Consider the following 22182-nt stretch of genomic DNA (forward strand, 5'->3'; position numbering starts at 1 on the left):
TTACTCATATTTGTTGGACCGCACCTCAAATATTCTGTCCGTTCTTCTTTTTCTTTTTTGTACATCCAAGTTTCTTTAGCACGGTATTAAAGAGACTTTGTTATTTAAAGTGAGCTTTTTTATTTTTTTATTTTTCTGCTGCTTCTTTTTATTATTATTATTATTATTATTATTATTATTATTATTATTTGAACTACTTGGGGTTTTGGGGTTCTGTTTCAGCCGGGAGAAATGCCCTTGATTACGTTAAGAGCAAGGCACTCCAGACTTCAAAGCTTGGCACTCTCCAGCTTCAGCTATTTTTGACGTTGTTTTTGGCTGCCATCCAGACCTTGACATGTATGTGTCTAATCTCCCAAGAGCTAAAGACTATTCAGGGGCAAGATTTAAAATACAAGAGTTACCCAATTTTAAATGTCTCCTATCTGCTAGTCCTAAATCATTTTTAAACATTTTTTATAATTTTTTGTCCTTTTTTACCAAAGATGGAAAGTTCATTCTTACTTGTAGTTGAAATGTACTGTATATACAGTACTGTACCTGTATGTTTATCTGTCCTTTAGCCAAAAGAGCATGGAATTTACAGTATAAGCTCTGCAGACAGCCTGTCCACCATTGTACCAGATGATCTTTGCCTTAAATGTAAAAGTGTGGTCTTGGCACGCTGCCCCGTTTAAAAGGAAATTTTACACATCGAAACTGCTTTACCAGTGAATTAAAAGAAGTCTTAACCTGCTTTATCCACAGAAGAATCGCACTGGAGTTCGGTTGTTTAGATAGACATGGATCAGATCACAACATGCTTTCAGAAAATAAAGCATGACAAAATTTGCTTCAATGTTGTCTTTTGAAAGAACAGAGCTCATGGATTTCCAATGCCCTTTATGAGTAAAAAATTAATTCAACTGTTATTTTGATTTTCTATATGCTCCCCATTTGTTCTGTATTTTATTTTTCTGTAGAAATAAGGCATATTTTTCTGTTTACTCGGTTCAGCTTTGTTGTTTTTTTTAACGAATGGGTGCTACATTTGCAATTTTCCAGTCAAAGGATATTGCCCTTGTCCTGAACATTATCCTGCCTAAGAAGCATTTAGAGGAGAAGTCAGCATTGATCTCCAGTAACAACTGTACTGTACAGTGATATTCCCTTATTTGTAGACCCTTGTGGGGTTGCTCTGTTGTCTCACTTGACATGTCTTCTTATGGCAATTTCCTCTCTTGACTAGTAAATGGCACTCCTGGAAGCCAGATGTCGACACCGAAGTCAACCAAATCCTCCAGCTCCTCTCCAACTAGTCCTGGGAGCCTTCGCAGCCTCAAAGTAAGGTTTCGCATAAAGAAGATTAGTAATCATTTCTCATGAAATAAACACAACTGATAAATGCATCTCCTAAGAAGTGTTTTGTTTTTAATAAATTCAAATCAGTTCTACCCTCTTGTTTCTGTTAAACTCATTTAAAGTATAGTGTTTAGCACTTTATTTTGAAAAAACAAAAGTATTGGGACAATTGGCTGACAGGTGTCTCTAGTTGGTCAGGTGTTTGTTAGGTAATTACTGTAGGCTCATTAATGAACTGTGAACTCTACCAGCCTGTCTCACTTTGACTTCAGTGTTTAGAGTTTGTAATTTTAAAGTCAAAGTGAAAACTATATAATTTTTATTTTAAGGAAAGGCAGGTAATATTGAAGCTGAAAGAAGAGAAAAGCCCAAACAGGATCATAGCATAGGTGTTGGGCATATCAAAATCACTCGTAATATACTGTACTAAAGAAGAATAAAACACAGGTATCATAACCAACTAGTCAAGACCAGGTCAACCAAGAAAAACATTTGCAAATCCTGACAGAAAACATATTTAAACTGTTAAGGAAAACCCTAAAATGTACATCAGTGAAATCACCAACCACCTCAAGAATGCAAAGGTGTGGTATCAAAATCTACATATTGCAGCATTACCAAGGTTATAAGATACAGTATAAATTCTCCTCAGTACCAAGCATAGAAAAGCTTGATTAGAATTTGCTCAGATATGCAAAGAATAAGTTTTGGAACAAAATTTGATGGACAATTGAGGCCAAGATAAAACTTTACCAAGATGATGGAAATGTTAAAATGAGGAGAAAGAAATAACTCCATATGCTCCAAAGAACACTGCTACATCGCCTGTGAAGCATGGTTTTGGTTATGTAAAGGCCTTGGCATACATGGCTGCCTCTGGAACTGATTCACTCATGTCTATTGCTGATGTAACTAATGAAGACAGCAACCAAATTAATTCTGATGTTTGCAACCGCACTTTATCAGCTTAGGTAGAACAAAATGCTTCCATACTTTAATGGCTAGTGTTTTAACATACAGTTAAAGTAATGCAATTACCAAGCACAGGAAAAGAAGAAAGTTATTTTCAGAATGAAATAAACCTTAACCCATCCCTTTGCAGCCTACGTGTGCTAATGCAGCTGCCTACTTGAGCTTGTTCAATGACTTAGCACATACAACTGTCTATTTTCTCCTGTAATCAAGGAGTTCATCAGGACAATCTTAGACTAATCTTAGACTGACCAAGTAAATCTCCCAATTTTATTCAACTTAGCAAGTTGTAGTGTTGTATTTACAGGCACAATTTATTAATTGTGGCAGTAAATCATATGAGCTTTTTCTTGGCTGGTATGAATCTTGTTGATCAGTTTCATGTAAAAACGCAGTATTCAGATACTCGCAGACAAGTAAATACCTTTACTTAGATTAATTCAATTGGTATCTAAAGGTGTTTAGAATAACAGTTGAATTCTCGAGATCAATAGCATCCCCTGCACAGTAAGAGAAAGGAACAGCTGATGTGTATGTGTCAAAGAGATATCCAATATGTGGTCTGCTGGCCCGAAGCCAGCCAGTCAACCAATGCAGTGTCAGAAAGTTAGGGAGAGAGAAAGTCCAGCTATGACAGTCAGTTCTCTTCAGTAGGACTCCTGGTTAGCTTTGAGCTGAGAATGGATGAGAAGTTTGTGCACAAGGTTGACTGTCTGGTCCTAGCGAGTCACCAGTGGGGGATTAAACTTGGTTTGCTCATGGTGTAGCAGCTAATTTTGGTATATACAGGCATATTGACCATTGACCAGCTGTAATGTTCAAGTGATCGAGTGGACACACACCGGTCAAAAGTTCTAGCTGCAGGCTGGAGTTTAACTGAAAAAAATATGGTTGGTTACTGGACATTAATGCTGTAGAAAAATAGTCAGAACGCCCCTTGGATAGACAAAACTCAAACTGGCTGCAGCAAAGGCTTGAAAAGCCTCTCCAATAATTATGCAAAGAGTTTTGGTGATCTCATGGGCCACAGATTTCATACATGCTTCAAAGGCTTTTATACTCTGAAATGCAATTATAGTGAATACTGACATATAGAATGCAAGAGTATGACCAAACTTGTCAAAGAGGAACAATGCCCAGTCTAAGCAAATGCTTTGTTTCAGTTAGAATTAAACTGTGACAAAGCAGTTTAATTCTATCGTGGACTATGATAAGCTTGTTTTCTCTCTGTCGTAGGCTGTCTGAAAAAGATGTGGTCAGCTCTTGGCTCTCTATAGAGCCTCTTCTATTTTAATACCTGTTAATAGACTGTAAACCCCTCAGGACAGAAAGCAGTACAATCACCCTAACGTTCTGTATTTCAGTAATATGCATCAATCTGAACACAGATTAAAATGATTCGTACTGTTCAACTTGTTTGCAGATAAATGATTTGTAAACGAATGGCAATAGCCTCTTCTAAAAACATTGCCAAAAATGATAAGTGAGATAATTGCCAATAATTACTGAGTGAGTTGCAGATGATATCTGATGATCTGATGATGCAGATGATATAGAAAAAAGGGTGATAACTGCAAGTAAAAAAGCTAAAGAAACTGTTTCATTTATGTTTATGCGTGACAGTGAAACAGAGAATTACCGAATTTACACAACGTACAGTATAGACAGTGGGAGTAGAATGAGTTTAATTTTTAGTGATCACTTTAATATATGCTGAAGAGAAACTGCATGAACCTTTACGAAGTGCAGTGCAGTCAACTTAAAAGTACGTGAACTGTGCTTGGAAGTGACGTCCCAAGATACAATCAGACTTTTGATGTTATCAGGCTTAGAATGTTAAGGACAGAAAATCAATGTCTTTGGTCCATTGACTCTGCAAGGGTGATGTCCTTCATTAGATTGATGAGATGCTGAGTTGTGGAAAAGAGAAAAAGGTCCCAGGATTACTTTGTCTTTTATGAATTACCATCCCAAAAATGCAAGCATCAAAAGTTTGACAAGATCTAGCTTTGAAGAGACAGAAGCAATACAGTCAGAGTTAGTGAGAGAATATAGAGCAATTTTGTGCATTGGGTAAAACGTGTTCAGTAATGAAACTGATGCAAAGAATCCCTCATTATTGTATTGAAAAAGTAACATGAATGTCAGTAATAATTTTTTTATAGTTTAAATATCCTGTTCTGAGTTCATTCTATCCTCTTCTTGTTGTACTTTATTCTCTTAAGACTACTGAGACCTGATATGACTGCAACCAATGAGTGGATTAAAAATGTATCCATTAAAAACTCTTAAGCACTAAGTCTGCTTGTATGGTATTAGCAATCAGGTGATGACTGACAACTTCTTGGAAACACAAAAATTCCATATCAGATGTAGTTTGTAAGATTGCTAGGAGTTCAAGTTCAGCAATGCTAATGTCTAGAGAGAGTAAAGGATTTGTCAGTATAATCTGATTTGCTGACATGTCTGTCATGGACTATGATAAGCTTGTTTTCTCTCTGTCGTAGGCTGTCTGAAATAGATGTGGTCAGCCTCTTCTATTTTAATACCCGTTAATAGACTGTAAACCCCTCAGGACAGATTTCTAAGACAAACTTTAGTATAGAATTATTGAATGTATTATAAGGTTGGATTGTGAAAAGAAGTTATAGATGTATTTAACAACTTTTAAAATGTTTATTCTTTTTCCTTTAACAGTTAGGAAGTATGTTATTATAATTAATGTGAATGTTACTATAGTTAAAAATGAACTATTTATACTCATGGTATATTGCTTGAGTAACTTACTACTACAATCTCATAATCTTTTTTTCTTCAACTCTGAATGCTCCATGTTTTTTTTGCTATACAGATTCCTCCCCATCATGGCTCTGCATCTAATGTGAATGGTGCTGCTGATCAAACCAATTGTTTGAGCCCTGAAGGTATCTATCCAGCGAAATGGTTCCTCCATATACTGTAATCCCAGAGTCTTGGCTGTCTCACTGCAGATTGGAAGATTGGTTTCACACCTGGAAACATTATCAAATCCTATAGGCTTACTGCAGATTGCAGAATTTGCAGAGCGAACCAACCATGTATTAAATTGTGTGATATGAAGTAAAGTGTACATAGTGTAGCACCAGTACTGATGGGCAAATTGTGTTTGAGCAGTGGTGTGAAGGATGCTCTCAAGTTAATTGCCTAATATTAAGTTTTTCCTATAAAGCACTGGGAGAAGAACTACACGTACTGTAGCTCAATATTTAATACTTTTTCTTTTTCTATTTGTATAGCACATTGCAAGTAAATATTCATCAAATATGAGGCCGGCTGAACACCAGTTTAAGGTGCAAGACTATGTTGTTTCGCAACAAAATGTTATACTCTCTAGTCATACCACAGACTTGCTCACTGACTTCATTGCAGTTATTTCCTTATTCTCTTGTTTACCTCTAGATATTTAGGAAAGCACTTTTGAGCTGGATTTTCAAGGATTTTGCTGCGGCAATATTTATGAAAGGCGTCTTAATGAAAACACACATTTTAGTTTTGCTGTTTTTCTATGTATTCTAAGATAACAGCATAGTAAATATCTACCTTTTTCAGTTGACACCCACAGGGAGCCTTGGGAAGTCAGAGAGAATTGTAAACATGTACAGTATAAAATATTGCCTTTCAGGCTATATAATTTACCATCTTTTCCTGTCATTTATACTTGTCTCACTATGTCTGTCACCATTAAGCATTAAGTAATAACACAACACTACTGTATTTCTTAGTAAATTGTTCTCTGAAGGAACTGAATTAGTACTGAAAATACAGTGTGCTTTTAATCTTTTAAACATCAAATGTCATCCATGAGTCTTCGAGGATTATTCGATTTCTGAAGGGACACGTGCATTGAAGGGACTTTCTTTTAACCTGATGTCTTGATTACCTTATGAATTATAATCAGAATTATAATTATATGTGCTTATTTTAAAACGAGAATATTGGGGCCTACAGTATATGAACAAGTAAACTTCTATTTTGTAGTTTCATGATAACACTTGTCCCTTTCAACAGTACGAAAGGTCCCACAGAGATGTGATGTTAATGTCGATGACCTACGTTTATTAAGGATATGGATCTTACAGATCTCAGTGGAAACCTCACCAGCAGCTTCAAGCTCTCATTTTTAAGCCCCCTGTTCTGCATGACTTCTTGTCAGTTTGTAATGCCATTTTCTCTTCAGCAGTTAATGGGAACAAGTGCGTGCCAGCTTCAGTAATCTTTGACAAATACAGGATTGGGAAGGTGATTGGGGACGGCAACTTTGCTGTTGTGAAGGAGTGTGTAGAACGGTGGGTGAAGTCTCAAGTTTTTTTTGGTCCTTCTTTTTCAATCTTTCAATGTTCTGTGCACTTCTAGTTTTGAAGTTGATAGACCCCTGAACTATGTTGAGTAAAAGAAAAAATCTTCGTATTTTGTTACAAAGGTGTTAAGTTATTTAAGAGGATAACATTTATATATGGTTGAATTATCATCACCATCACCATCACATCACTTTTTTAATAGCTGCTTAACAGCATGACCCTCCAGGGCATATCCCAGCAAGCAACGGGTACAAGGCAGGATACACTCTGGATGGGATGCCAGTCCATCACAAGGAACACACAGACACATGAGAACAAACTCACACCAGGGCCGAATTTACAGAAGCCAAATAGCCTACCAGTATGTCATTGGACAAGCATCGTGAAGAAAGGAGAGGGGAAACTGAAAATCTTCTTGACATCCAAGTGTGTTTTGATAGCTTTAAAAATTGTTCGTAAGCAGTAAGATGAAATAAGGTGCAGAATAAGCAGGTAAGGAAGCATATAATTCCTGCCATACTGAAGAAGCTAATGATGAAAAAGACTTGATCAGGTCTTCAGTGCTGATGAAACTGAGCTATTTGGAAGCGTATGCCAGATCGACAAGAATCTTTACAAATATTTTTTCTGTTATTGTTTAACAATTTTGTTTTTAGATTGACATTGACAGTGTATATTTATTTTTGCTGACATCAATTGTATTTCTATTACGCCCGGACGGGTAAGAGTTCCTTATCCTCAGTTTCCACAGGGAAAGTCAGCCCAAATTTTATATCTGTGACCAGACAACATATCCATCCCCTGCACTGCAAATGATTCCTTTTTCTCTGAGCCAGCCTCAAGATTTTCAACCAAGCCACAGTATAACAATTTCACTTTATTCTGGTGTTCTTGTGTTCATTATAGGTGAAAAAAAGAATGTTAAAGGGCTTTCATATGTTAATTTGTGGCTTCGGATCCCCTTGCCATATTTTTCTCATGGAGTCTCAAGTTTATCAACTGCAAATTTACCTAAGCAAGGATTTCCAGGAATGTAACCCTAGTGTTGGCAAGAGATTACTGACTTTTCCTGCATTCTTCATGGTACTGCCAAAATATAACTGATCATCTTGACTATTGCTCACTGAAATTGAAACACTTTGCTCCATTTGATAGCAGTTTTTTGAAGTCACTACTATAACACAGACTACTGTGACTCTCATCAACCGAGACAATTACATTTCTGGCATTTGTATAATTTACACTACAATCTGTGTAATGTGTGTAATTTACAATTTAATATGCACAAAAAATGTACACATTTTATTCTTCTATTTAGATGAGTGAGAACCAAATCCATCTGAACAAGTAAAGGGTTATTATATGCGGAAAAGAAAAGAAAAAACAATTCGGCTGTGGGGCCTACTTCGGGTATCAGTGGAGCCTTCTTCGGACACCTGAAGAAGGCTCCACAGACGAAACATTGTTTCCTTTCTTCTCTTTTTAGCATGGAATAAACCTTTACTTGTTCCTTTGCAGCCTACACTTGCTGACGTAGCTACCCACCTGAACTACAAAATTAATCTGTACCATTTCTGATTTTGTTTTGTAAAGAGAATCATTCCTAAACAAGAATTTTATGTATGAGTGCCTTTCAGGTGAAAATTATAATTTAAATGTGTAGTCAATTAGGCACATATGTTTTGCTTGTTTGTAATCACGCACACTTTGTTTTCAGGTCCACTGGAAAGGAGTTTGCACTGAAGATAATTGATAAAGCCAAGTGCAGTGGAAAGGTAAATGACATCTGTACTAGATGAACATGAAGGTATCTAATGGAAATTTTGGAGCACTGATTTTTAAAGTTTAAAATAGAAATGTAGTAAATGTATAAAAATGTTTTGTTTTGCAATTTGTTAATGTGCAGTGACTTTCATGCTGTTTTTTATATCTTTTGGAAAATCTTTTCATCAAATGTTTACTCTTTGCCTCTTGTCATTTGCTTTTACTGCTCTGACAAAAAATGTTTATTTTTTTATTTACACATATTTGTGGTAAATCAGTGCAGGGACTTTTTAAATCTAAATAGATTACCAAGACTGGAAAGAATGCTTGCTCATTCCTGAAACATGCATAGCAATCAGAGAGAAAATGCGGGACAACTTGCTGTGCTGCTGTTTGATTTACACAATAAAGTCCATTTAACATGGGCAAGTTCTCTTTGACCATCTGGATCAGCCCAGGTGGTCCGTCTCCTCAGGACGCCATCATACAGATTTTGTGCCCTTATAAAGATGTCCAGAGTAACTGATTTGTTTCATGTCATAGAGAAGGGAAGCTGGTATTAAAGATATTAAGCACAATCATGTATGTATATTTGCTATACAAATATTACAAATATACAGTGCTATGTATCCATCTAAAATGTCTTTTCTCCATCTGAACCCTCTGTTTACTTTTAATTTTTACTTATGTACTGTATCTTTGTGTTGTTGAGGGGGAATATTGTTATGTAAAATCCTGGGTTCAGTGTAGGGTTTTAGGCATTCATATGAAGGAAAACAGAGCTTTCACTGGCTGACTATATAACTTTACTCCCCCCCTCCCCTCAAGACAAAAAAACTAGCAGATCAAAACATGAAGAAGAAGAAAGAGAATAAAGGACACAATGCGAGCCTGCATTCCCTCCTCAACCGCCCACACCACACTTTTCCCCGGGTCAGAGATTAAATAACACTTCACTCACACTAAACAAACCACGTGCAAAATACTGAATATGTTAACCCAAATATGTCTCACAGTTGTTTTACCTTTTTCTTCTTGCATTATAACATAATTTTGAGACTGGTAAGCCTTAATATGCAGTCTTTGGTCGCTGCTCTTTACGTTCAATAATTTTATCAAGTTTAATTTCTCTTTAATGTGTTTCTTCCTCTGAATACTTGAATGTTTTCAGAATGACTGGAGGAGTCAAATTTTTTGTACATACACTCTTCGTCCATCGCCCTTGTACAGGAGTGAATTTGATTAGCACTGCTGAATATATTTAATTTATTTATATATCCTGTCCCTGGGTTATATAAGACTCAATTTACATAAATTCGGATTAATGTAAAAACTCCCACAGGTCCAATAATAAAATTTTCAAGTTGTTCCGTTCCAAGTGAAACAGTGAGTTCCCTCCACTGATGAATAGCACATAGTGAGTCTAATAGGGTCACCATCAGCAGCTTGTGTGCGAATTACTGAACAGTAAAGTGTAGGTTAATCAAATACACAGTATTTATAAATTCATTAAAAGTTCATTCTCTATCATTTTTTATTTGTTTATTACTTATTTAAAAAAATATGAATAATTTAAGTGTATGCTATATGTGGTGCTATATGTGGACACCAAATAATTCAAATTGTTCTTACCTATACCGGAAATATTTTTAAAATATACAGTACAGTTTAAAACATTTTTCCATTCTTTGTTATTCCATTCATCTCTAAATATACTGTATAAATTGGGGAAGTTTCCCTTCTCTGGCTCTACTTCATGGGCTGCTAGCTTCAACTATATTATCTCTCTTGCTCTCTTTCTGATACGGTACCTGTTAGCCAAGGACATAAAATCTGGAAAACCTGCAGTTCTGCTCTTCTCACCCTCCTTCCTCACTCACAGACACAACTAGGGAAAATAAGGGAGGATCACTGCAGTATCATGAATGGTCTTCTCTATATATGTTCATGCAACAACCAAGAACTAAGAAAGTGTTGCTTCCGATCCACATAAAATTTGATCACTTAAAGACTTGTGTAAAGTTACAGGGGGAGTGGAGGTTAATGCAACGTGTAAATGTATTAGGCCAGTGCTCGCTTGCGGTAAGTGGACGGGCTTGCTTGTCTGTGATCAGGAGCACCTCATTGAGAACGAGGTGGCAGTGCTGCGGAAGGTGAAACACCCCAACATCATCATGTTGATTGAGGAGGTGGATACCGCGACAGAGCTGTACCTGGTGATGGAGCTGGTCAAGGTGAGCCCGGGCTGGTGATATCCCGCTCAGCCATGAGACAGTGGAGGATCCTTTTAGATTGCATGAAGCTCAACCGACAGCGGGTTTTTACTTGCATATACAGTATATTTAGATTAAGATTTGTTAGTTGCTTTTATTATTTTTTTTTAGTATTGTATAGGGTAGAGTGCATAGGAAAGAAAGTGGTTGCTGAACAATGCAACAGCGCTGGGAATTCAATTTTTCCTCTTTGTTTTGAGCAATTTGTTCGAGCAACATTTAAATTTCTAGTGTTTCTAGTCATTTGTACCTCTTAACTGCTGTAAGAACTGGTGCATTGTTCTGTGTTTCTTCATCTTACAACAGTAAAAACAGGAATGTTGCACATTTTGTTTTGGTAAATGCAGGTAAAACCTTTTTTTTACTTAATGAAAAGAGGTGGTTTTGTAATCACGTTTGATTGTCTTCTGGTTTGAAATGTAATTGAAGACAAACCTTATACTGTATGATTTACGGCCAACATTACTGCCCATAAAGCCTCGTTTAAGTGTACAGTATGTTCTTAACTGTTTAAAATATTTTTTTTATTTTATAAGTATATAATAGTTTCCTACTTGTTTTTAGCATTGTTATTAAAATATATTACATACTTTAGCATATTTTTCGAAAATTCAGACAGAGTTATACTGTAGATTCTATAGTGGATATTTTCATGTTTGTTGCTGTAGCCTGTATTATTAATAAGTGTATTTACACTACAGCAAAAGTTCTATTAAAGAAACTCATACACATTTCTTAATCATTCATGGTTGCGGTGAAGAGGTTTTGTCACAATTGAAAGCCTGTTTTGCTCAGGGAGGGGACCTGTTTGATGCCATCACTTCCTCAACGAAGTACACAGAGAGAGATGCCAGTGCTATGGTTTACAATTTGGCCAGCGCCCTCAAATACCTGCACTGCATGAACATTGTGCACAGGGACATCAAGCCGGAGAACCTCTTGGTATGTGTATGGACAGAAGTGGGGCCAGTTCAGTTCTAGAGCAGCTTTTCCACCAGACATGTTTTCCTGAAGACTTTCCTGAAGATCATGCAGCCCAATTTTTGGCATCCTCTCCTCTGTACCCTCTCATATTATGTATGCTGTTAAGTAAAGCTCATTATTACCATACTGACATCTAACCACAACGGAGGTATTAGGACTCTGTTCTAAACTTTAAACCTTGGATGGGAAGCTCTATCTATTCCAGAAAACACCATATACTGTAAATGAGTATTCCCCTGATCATCTTTGCAAATGGGTTTTGTTTTCACTTGTTTTCAGTAGTCCATCAATTCTAAGGGTGAATGCTGTGAGTGGGGTGATGTAATTAGTGGTGTACCACAGGGATCTGTACAAGGATCACTGCTCTTCCTAATTTAAATCAACGATATATAACACCTGCTCTAGTTTCAGGTATAGACATTACCAAAACAGGAAGGCCCACCAAACACTGTAGAAGCAGCAAATGAAATTCAAAAGATGTAGATAAAATCTAAGGCTTGGATAAGTTAGTTCCTTAATACCAAACAGGCTGGATGTGCTGAGTGGCCACTTCTCATTCATAACCGTTCTTATCTTAAAAAGTATGTTTCAGCATTATAACAGTGATCATAAAACATTATTGATTATATAATGGATATTGGCATCAATTCTGATGTGCTTTAATGATGTGAATAGCACTGTAAAAATGAAAAATAAGAAAAGCATTAATATCATCAATGTTTTATGCAATGACAGTTTCATCTGGAATCAATACATGCCGTTTATAAAAAAATATTCATTTTCATGCATTGATTTGCAAGCTTTGTGATTTCCTCATTGAAGTATCTGAGTTTAGTGTCACCGCACTTGACAGCCTCTGATCCTGGAATCCTTTGCCCCTCTGCAGGTGTGTGAATATCCAGATGGCACCAAGTCTTTGAAGCTGGGAGATTTTGGCCTGGCCACAGTGGTAGAGGGACCTCTGTATACTGTATGTGGGACCCCCACCTATGTAGCTCCAGAGATCATTGCAGAAACAGGGTAGGAACAGAACAGAGGCCTCAATTCAGCTTCAGCATTCCTGAATTGAGCTACCACATCTCTGATTGTACTGTATATTTCCACTACATTGTTAAAACGTATACTCTTGCTTTACACTATTGGAATTAAGTAATGAACATATTGTTTTACAGACATCAAATTAAGAAATTCCTGGAAACCTATTGCAATTGAGGAGCCACCAGTTATAACATTATTTTGTGGTTATTTATTAGTTGCTAGCATTTATAGAAAGAAAAAAAATACTTGTGAGTAGTTCCAGTACAGTACGAAGCCTGATAAATTCAAACATATTAATGATTAAAATGTTGAGTTTTTAATAAATTAATTTATTAAAATTGAATTAACTTTGATCATATTTTTAAAATTATACTATGTTGAGTGTTTTGTCAGTCAGGTTAAATTGTTCATCTGGTCTTTCTTTATCATAATATGAAGTTAAAAATACAGTAGTGCTGGAAAAATGTTAATGTGAATGTTTCCAAATGAAAATAGCAACAAGAAATGGGGAGCTTGAGCGACAATGTATTATGTTATGAAAATATGGATGAATTGTCTGGCATAACAACAAGAGAAAACTTGGAAATCAGGTATTGTACCAGCCAGCTTCAGCATCCTTTACAGAATACCCAACATGACAGCAAACAGAGCTTTCAAGAGACAAACCTGGGATATTTCTCAATTCGTGACATGAGCCGTCATCTACTCTGCATCCCTGTTATTACTACTGAGGTTTATATTCCTTTAGAATATTCTTTTTATTCATACTCTGTATGACAATGTTCTAACACTTGTTTTATACAGCTATGGTCTGAAGGTGGATATTTGGGCTGCTGGTGTCATCACATATATCCTTCTTTGTGGCTTCCCACCATTTCGAAGGTCAGTTGTTCTTCCTGTTGTGCAAAAAAAGAACAGCAACACTTCTTGGTTTAACCTCGATTCCCTTTCCACAGGCAGTTATTATTAAGAGGGAATTAAAAATGTGTGTTAAGTTCAACCTTCATTACACTAATGGCTCATGCTAGTGACTAAAGATTATAACACTCCCACTTGGGCTCATCTTTTGAATCTAGTATGAGAACTGAAGAGTAATTCAATGAATCTAATACAGTTTGTGAAATCCTATGTTCATCAAAATGGAATCGTCTCAAAAGTATGCTGTGTAGAAATAACACAGATGTTTCATTTCAGATCAGTGTTTGTGAATCCACATTTTGTAAGAAACATTCTAAAGCTGGTTCCATTTTGGAAATCTGCTTTTTAAAAGCACTGTTTTTATGTCAGCTTATTGGATGTTTTATTCTCTGTTGAAACTGACATGTTTAAAATATAAAACTTGTAGAAGGCCTGTATGATAATTAAATCAATTAGCTGAGTCAACCCACTCATAGTCTTAAAGGCTTACTTTTTATCCCACCATTCAGAATCCCAGTGAAAATCGACATTGCTGAAATGGCATTTATTTTGCTGACTCTTTGCAACAGTAACACAGTCCCCTGAGTAATTTGGATTCTCACGATGGGTGTACAAGCACCAGTGACTTAGAATCATTGGAAATGTACATCACAAGCAGGGTAAAAAATGATGTGAAATCTGAAAGTACCATGCAAATACTGTGTACTGGGTAGTTGGATTGTAATTATACATTCTATAAAGATTATTGATACTTGTTTATTTCTACTGAAAAACAAAAAAGTAATTAAGTCATTAATATTCTTTTAGAAAAAAACATGAAAGTGTATTTATTTTTCAAACAGTTTCTCCCATCAAACTAACACTGTTGTAATTTAGTAAAAAGCCAATGAAACCTTCGGTGAGACAGGTAAAACAGAAAAATATTGTAAAGTCAGAACAGCTCCAATGAGTGAGTTAATGGATAGGGAAGGTGTAAAAGTACGTTTTGCAAGATAAGGTATTGTATGGGGCTATTTGCAATAACCAGTACTTTGCACCACTGAGCACTGACCACAGTCAAGAGAGAACAAACAAGTTAACCAGAAGGACAAAAGGCCTAGGACAAAATGGAGAAATCAATAAAAGGGAACAGATTGTTTTGAGATTTGTGACTAGTCATTTCTTAAAAAGCAAATATTTAAGTTGCAGCTCTGTATACATTTTCACAATAAGAAACGGGTTGAGCTGGAATTAAAAATATGTGACTCCCATTAGAATAAGCACAAAGACAGATCAAAAGATTATTAATCAGAGAGTGCAGAAGAGTGTTACAATCATATGAAACTTGACTTTATTTTATAACTTTATTACATTATGTCAGCTCTTCTATGAAGCAGTATGTGAGAAGGCAGCAAGAAAGGATATTATCAGAAAGTTATAGTGTGTACAGTAGAACACATTGTTTATGATGGTTTTTCTATGTTTCTATGTAGAGACAAAGTAAACATGATACAGTTATAAAAAATAATAAACAATTCCATACTTCAGCATCAAGCTAGACACTGAAGATCGTAATTTTTAAGTGTTAGAATATTTTTCAATTATGATTATCATAGTTTCAAAATAATTATATCCCAGGTTAATTCAACAAAATTAAAACATAAAACAAAAGTTAAAATGTGAAAGAAGAGGGTTTTCAAATGGTTGCACTTTCCTTACAATTTACAAGACCTTGATCCCTTTAAAGTGTCATGGAATGAAGTTTTGCAGGATGGTGAAAACTATTTTGATTGGCACGTCTTCAGGAGATGATGAAGTCTGAGTGGATAAAAATAAAAAGCAGTGCACTATTGTTATGGTGTGTGTGCTGCTAAAGTATGGATAATGTTAGAACCTATTTGTCAATATACAGTTCTAATTAAATGCATTCATATTCACATTATCTTGAAATCCCCGTAATTTAGTAATGTACAGGTATACTGCATGTGGATTTTTGACCTACTGCCCTCTGTCTCCGCAGTGAGAACAATCTTCAAGAAGATCTTTTTGACCAGATTCTCATTGGACATTTGGAGTTTCCCTCTCCCTACTGGGACAACATTACTGACTCTGCTAAAGTACGTATTTTAACTTAAAGCTGTGCTCAGAAGTTGAGTGCTTTTCACATGGCCTACCCGGTTACAGAGTCTGTATCAAGTAGTTTTAATCTGAGTTAATGTCCCTCTCATATAACAAGTCGAAGCATATAATGTATAGTTCCAAGGGGATCCAAATAATTAAGCCCATAGTGATTCACAGTGGCACAAATATAATTCATTTTATGTCTCAAGAAAAAAGCAATTAACTACAGTTGCATTCAACACAACTTCAGATCCTCTTCTTTATTTCTTAACTATGTTGCTTTGCTTAATATGCCATTATTTATCATAATCACAAGTAACCACAAATCACAACATGCCCTGCGAAGCAACATTCCTAATTAAAGTATTTTCTTATAAATATAGAGAAACAGAACTGATCTTTTGTGTCATTCTTGCCTGCGGTGGTAGTTTCCATTACATAAACGTTCCTGTCCCCAGGCCCCTATTGTAAAAAAAATTCTTAGTTTTAATTTATAGCTGTATAAAGAAATTGAGATTGGATCTGAGAAATGAGGCACTTCTGACTCCTGGAGCTCTGTGTGAACCCATCCTGAGATAGTGCTGTATAATGCTACATTTAATAACCTCTTCACACATCTCATGTTAAATGTGTTTTGAAAAGTTTGTTTCAGTTACAGTACCCCTAGCAAATGAATGATCCCAAAAAAGAAATAGTTTCTACAATGTATTCAAATATGAATTTTGACAAAAATGAGGAAAAAGGAATAAAATCACCTAATTTAGACATTAAATAGATCACTGTGACTGACATAAAGCCCATGGGGGGCTAATAATGTAGTCACGTTTTGAATTGTGAATGTGTATAACTTAGTTACCTGAAGATGAGAGTGGCACGGTGGCACTGTATTTAGCATTGCTGCCTCACAGCACTGAGGCCCTGGGCTCAATTCTTGGGGTGCTGCTCTCTCTGTGTTTGTGTGGGTTTCCTCTGGGTGCTCCAGTTTCCTCCCAAACATAGAAAGTTAATTGGTTTCTGGGAAAATTGGCCCTGGTATGCGTATCTGTGTCTGAGTGTCTCCCCTGTGATGGACTGGCGTCCTGTCCAGGGTGTAGCCTACCTTGTGCCTGTTGCTTACTAGGTTAGGCTCTGGCACCCCCCAGCGACCCTGTACTGACCAAAACTGTTTAGAAAAAGGACGGCTGGAGATAGCAGAGCAAGTATAACCCTACTCATTTCTCACCTATCTTGAGAGTCTTTCTCTTTAGGGTCCCACTTTCTTTTTGTTGCAGGAGCTGATAGGCAGGATGTTGCAGGTGAATGTTGAAGCTCGGTACACGGCTGAGCAGGTCCTGGCTCACCCCTGGGTAGCTGTAAGTATTTGAGCCCTTATGAAAACTTCAGAGAGCAGTTATCATTTTGGCCTTTGGCTCAACCAGAACATTACGGGATAGGCTCTTCCTGAGGTCAGCTTTTAAGCTCTTTTAACATTTGGAGTCAACAATGAATCAATGAATTTGATTTTCATAAAAAAATGCTTATTTTGTAAAGTCCAGTCATACAGTACATACAGTAATTGAAAACTGTAATCAAAACAAATCACAGGGAAACAAATACACCAGCAATGAAAATATAATTTTGCCATGCATACTGAACAGGAAATCAACAGTTTAAAGATAACAAAATTGTCATTAATGTAAATAAACAATGTTCTGAAGTTGAGATTAATATAAAATGCAACTGCAAAATGAGAAATAATTCATTAAAAAGCCTAATGCAGCGTGTATTCAGGTCTGACTGCACTTCATTCCCGTTGTTTCACATCTCAAACAATATACTGTAACTAGCGGCTGAATTTTGGCACTTAAAATGGCCCTATCAGTGTATTTGTGCTCTGTGAGGGACTATGGTTGTGCTGACAGGTGTTTGTCACCCTGCAGGATGATGCTGCTATGGAGAACAACATGAAGATGGAAGTCACAGGTAAACTAAAGAAGCACTTTAATGCAGCACCAAAGCAGAACAACACTACAGCTGGTGTGTCTGTGATAATGGTAAGCACAAGATTACTGCTAGTCTCACAGGGCCCTAGGAAATTGCGCAAAAATGTTGTAAGCATTTCAGCTCACTTGAACAGGAAAATAGTTTCTACTTGTAATGAAAATACTATGCCTGTTCCATGGTTCTTAGAAGATTTTGCTATGTGACTGATTATAATTAGTCTCCAGAAACAGAACTGTCATTCTAGTAACAGAGATCAAATTGATCAGTCTTACTTTTTATCTAAAAGAGCATCTTTCTCAAGATTCTTTACTGTGCCTTTTAAAAGTATTAAGGTCTGTTAGATGTGTTGTAGATAGACATTTTGTGAAATTAGAAAATGACGCACATTTTTCAAAAAATATTTTATTCAAAATCTGAATGCTCAAAATGAATCACTTCTAAGGCTAAGATAAGTTCAATTTTCATTCAGCCTTTCATGGCTGTACGCTTTAAAGCAACAAAATGTGAAAACTAACGTCTGAATACCTTTGCACGCATGATCATCAACTGCATTAATTGAGACAGTGGCATCTTCCATTGAGCTGGAGAATATCATTTTTTTTTGTAATTAGAAGATGTAGAATTCTTTTTTATGCAACAAAGAAATTGTTAATATTTTCCCCACAGATTATTATTACTAATTTATAAAATTATTCATCAAATATTGGATTAGGAACTAATTTATTTGTTTACTGTAGTTAAGAAGTTATTAAATTAAAGCCTGCTGTCACATAGGATCTGTCACATAGGAAGATTGGTTAAGTGGTACATTTATTCCATTATTGTATAAAGCATGCATTACACAGCTGGTTAGTTTGCTTGGTAGAGAAAATATTGCTACCAAAAAGATATGTATGAAACTATTGAATTTAATGGTAGTTTACAGTCTATTGTACACATTTGTTTTCACTCTACCTCTAATTGTCAGTTATATTCAATACAAAAAGTTAAAAAATACTTAAATATAAAGGGATTATATATTTGGGCCATAAAAAATGTCTTGGTTTGTTTCTGAGTGATTTCCCCACCACTTCTTTGTTATATCGGTTACAAGCCAGATGATAAAAAAGGAACATTCTGCACAAGTAACAAAGTACTATTGTGTATTGAATCTAAAAATTGGAATAGTAAAACAGTAATTTTTCTTTCAATGGAAAGGGGAGTCTTTAGCTGAAAGATGATTATGATTCCTAAAGGCACAGGCACAGATTGTTTCTTGTTTATCATCCTCTCCCTTTCTCTTTGTTAATCCTAGGTTTCTCATCCACACTACCATGTTTTATTTTTGCTGTGGAACTTCCATAATCTCTCCTCCGGATGTAGAAGAAGAAGGCTCACTATCCCACCCTCTTTTTCTCTTTCAGGACCCTCATCTTAGCAGTAGAAAAACTACAGAGATAGTTGCAGTAATACCACCATCATTCACTTAGTACATTTCGTTCCTACTAATCAAGTAATCCATCTGCAAGCAATTTCATGCACCTTCCTTCTTTGTGAACTGTCTTTGTTGTCCCTGTGCCTTTTAGGAATTTGTATTCATTCAGCGAGTTATGGATATACCGTACAGGTAGAATTATCCATTTACAGCCAGCTAGGTTAGCTTTGGTTGAGGCTGGAGTTCACACCTTTCTGGCAGCATGGTTTAGGTAGCAGGCATTTCCGGTTTGTTAAACAGAAATTGCAGGATGCAGACCATTGGTGAATGGGAGGCAGCGGTTTCATATGGATCTTCACAGCAATTATAAAGATTGGGAGGTGGGAATGGGAGGTCGCATTAGCTGCAGTTTGCTCACTGACCTGACACTGACAATGGGAGTTCATTATTGTTGTAAATTTAGATAAATAGATAAGACCTTATTGATCCCGATGGGAAATTGATAATTGATTGAAATTTCATTTGACAGTTTGAACTGTAAAGGGAGAAATGCAAGCTTCCTCTCTTCCCCACACTTTCAAGACTGCAGGAAAAAACCCGGAGCCGAACCCTTGGTACACAACGGCCTTTCCTTGTGACAATTACAATAACTTAAAATAATGACCTGAAACTCTAACTCTCCAGCAGTCTCCAGTCTGCATGGCTTGCCCCTTGTATATCTGTCACAACACTCTACAGCCTTGTGGGTTATCCCCTTTCAATGCCAGGTTTCTGCCTCAGTCTAATCTTGGCCATCAGGGCTACTGTTGGTCTCATTCGCACACTTTCATGCTGTTTGATTTGAATTAATGTGAATTATTATGTGTTAATTTTATGTTTGTTTTCTGTCAGACTGTTGCTGCTGTTTTTCTTATTATTTTAGAGTTTGTTTTTGGCTGTGCAGTTTAATTTGCGCACGCTAGGTTGCAGAAATGTCCTTACTCCTGCTAAAACCTCCCTTAATTCAAAGGGGGATGACTTCCATTTGCCTCCTTCTATCACTCTCTAGTCAAGCAGTAAATAAAACAATTCAACCAAGTGGCACATGTAACCTGTGGTTTGGTGCCACCTTGTGTTGAGTGCTGGAGTTGCACAGCACAATTGGTTTTTCTGCGAGGATGGAGATGGAAGCAAATTAATTTACATGTTGCCTAATTTTGTAAATTGCATAAATTACAAATAAATCCCCATGCTTCACTGGTATTTGTAGGATTTCAAATGCCTAATAGTCCTGAGAAGTGTGTTTATAACTGTGCGTATGTGAAACGTATTTGTTCTGCTTTGAGTAAGACTAGTTTCTGTCCCTTTGCTTTCTCCCTCTTGCCCCCTTCCAATGCCTGCATTGCTATCCTCTGATTAGCTCCAAGGCCATGGTATGTACTAACATTCACTGCAGTGCTGTTGTTCTGCTGCTCAGTTCCAATAACAGAGTTTTTCTGAAAAGGGGGAAAATGAGAAATTATTCTGAAGCAGAAATTACAGACTTATTTTTCTTCTAAGTATATATGATGCTCCATAGCACAGTAGGCTGTAATCCATCACCTTTATAACCCATGTTATAAAAAGTGAATACTATATGCATGAAACAAGTCTAGAATTTCTAAAGGATTAAGAGGACAGTAAGAGACCAATGTATATTATCACATCACTTTCAATAACCACTTGGGAGTCAAGCTGGAGCCTTTCCCGGGAATTAATGGACATAAGGCAGGGTACACTGGATGAGACGCCAGTCCATCAAAGGCCACACACACAGACACAAACGCACCATGGCCAACTTTTCCAGAAGCCAATTATCCCACTAGTATGTCTTTAGACAGTGGGAGGAAACCAGAGCAACCTGGAGGAAACCCATGCAAACACAGGGAGAACATACAAACTCTGTGGAGATAAAACTCCAGAAATTGAAAGAGGGCCCCGCAGGGCTAACCACTGTATGTTTTTTGTACAGAAGTTTTTTTTTCTGAATTCTTTAGGATGGCTTGGTAGTCACTCACAGTTGCCTGGATAGTAACATGGGAACAGTGGGCTTTTGTTCTCTCTACTATGAGTACTTGGATGCTGTGATACCAGACCTTGAATGTAGCTTCTCAGGTAAAACAGTCTTGTATGTGTCTGGGCCTATTTGCTACCAAGTGTTTTATAGAAGGTGACGTTACTCACCTAGATAGTGTTAAATTCTCTTGTGGCGATAAACCCGGCCTTCTCCACTGTTTGGTGAGCTGTGCTGTGTGGTAGTGAAACTGGAGGTGCCCATGAATGGTTGTGTTCAAATTGTGGCACCTTTATAGCCAAGGCCATTGTATTCCTGACACCACGGGTCAATTGCAAAGCATCACATTTCACATTGTGATATAATCTTGCAAAAAGACAAATTAATTTCATATTATGTGATATGAAATCTAGTCAGAATAGTTTCAAGGTAAACATCTTTCATGTGCATTTGTAAACTTACATATCATTAGCATGCATAGAAAATCATTAAAAAGCAGAAAGAAATATGAAATTGCTCCCAGCATTAACAATTTTTAGTAATTTAAAGAAGCATTAGGACTGTGTGGAGTGAAAGAGACTAAGCTCTTTTTGTGCCGTATATCACTGATGTTTCTCATTTTCCCCTAAAATTGCATGCTCAGCAATGAAAATATGATTTGCTTTGTTTTGGGTCAGTCTACTGTAAAGAAAGAAAAGCTACAGTACAGCCATCCTACATGTGTTGGTGTTCATGTCATTGGCTTATTCATTTAGTATGAAAGTTAATGACAGTGCACAGTTCACAGGAGCAAATCCTAACTCTGCATGTCCCCACACACTGTATACTTCTGACAAGAGGAGTCTGATATCTTGTTAGTACCCCCCCCATAACCCACTCTTGATGTCACTTACGAATGGTCATTAAGACAGCGAGCTGACCAACCGCAAACGCTCTTCTTCCTCGTGGCAGTTTGCAGTTTCAGGACCCCTCTTGGTTTTCTAGACATGAGAAGGACACTGGTAATGTGCTCTGTTTCTACTGTAG

General features: G+C 36.7%; 1 protein-coding gene across 7 annotated transcripts in view; it reads left to right on the forward strand.

Annotated features, from left to right (window-relative positions):
- The window catches only part of dclk2a (doublecortin-like kinase 2a), an 83939-nt gene that overhangs the window by 59084 nt on the left and 2673 nt on the right, over positions 1-22182 (forward strand). For 2 of the 7 annotated variants that reach the window (XM_088633168.1, XM_088633170.1), the window contains exons 6-16: positions 1229-1323; positions 5165-5237; positions 6530-6638; positions 8368-8425; positions 10529-10648; positions 11483-11629; positions 12558-12691; positions 13514-13591; positions 15627-15723; positions 16999-17079; positions 17647-17760. In XM_088633168.1, the coding sequence (XP_088489294.1) occupies positions 1229-1323; positions 5165-5237; positions 6530-6638; positions 8368-8425; positions 10529-10648; positions 11483-11629; positions 12558-12691; positions 13514-13591; positions 15627-15723; positions 16999-17079; positions 17647-17760 (1106 nt within the window). Of the gene's footprint in view, positions 1-1228; positions 1324-5164; positions 5238-6529; positions 6639-8367; positions 8426-10528; positions 10649-11482; positions 11630-12557; positions 12692-13513; positions 13592-15626; positions 15724-16998; positions 17080-17646; positions 17779-19653; positions 19739-20523; positions 20537-22182 lie in introns of all 7 variants that reach the window. The other 5 variants (XM_088633169.1, XM_088633173.1, XR_015938063.1 and 2 more) reach the window with 4 other exon arrangements.

This window comes from Lepisosteus platostomus, chromosome 1, assembly GCF_059453375.1.
Source record: "Lepisosteus platostomus isolate fLepPlt1 chromosome 1, fLepPlt1.hap1, whole genome shotgun sequence".
Lineage (NCBI taxonomy): Eukaryota > Metazoa > Chordata > Actinopteri > Semionotiformes > Lepisosteidae > Lepisosteus > Lepisosteus platostomus.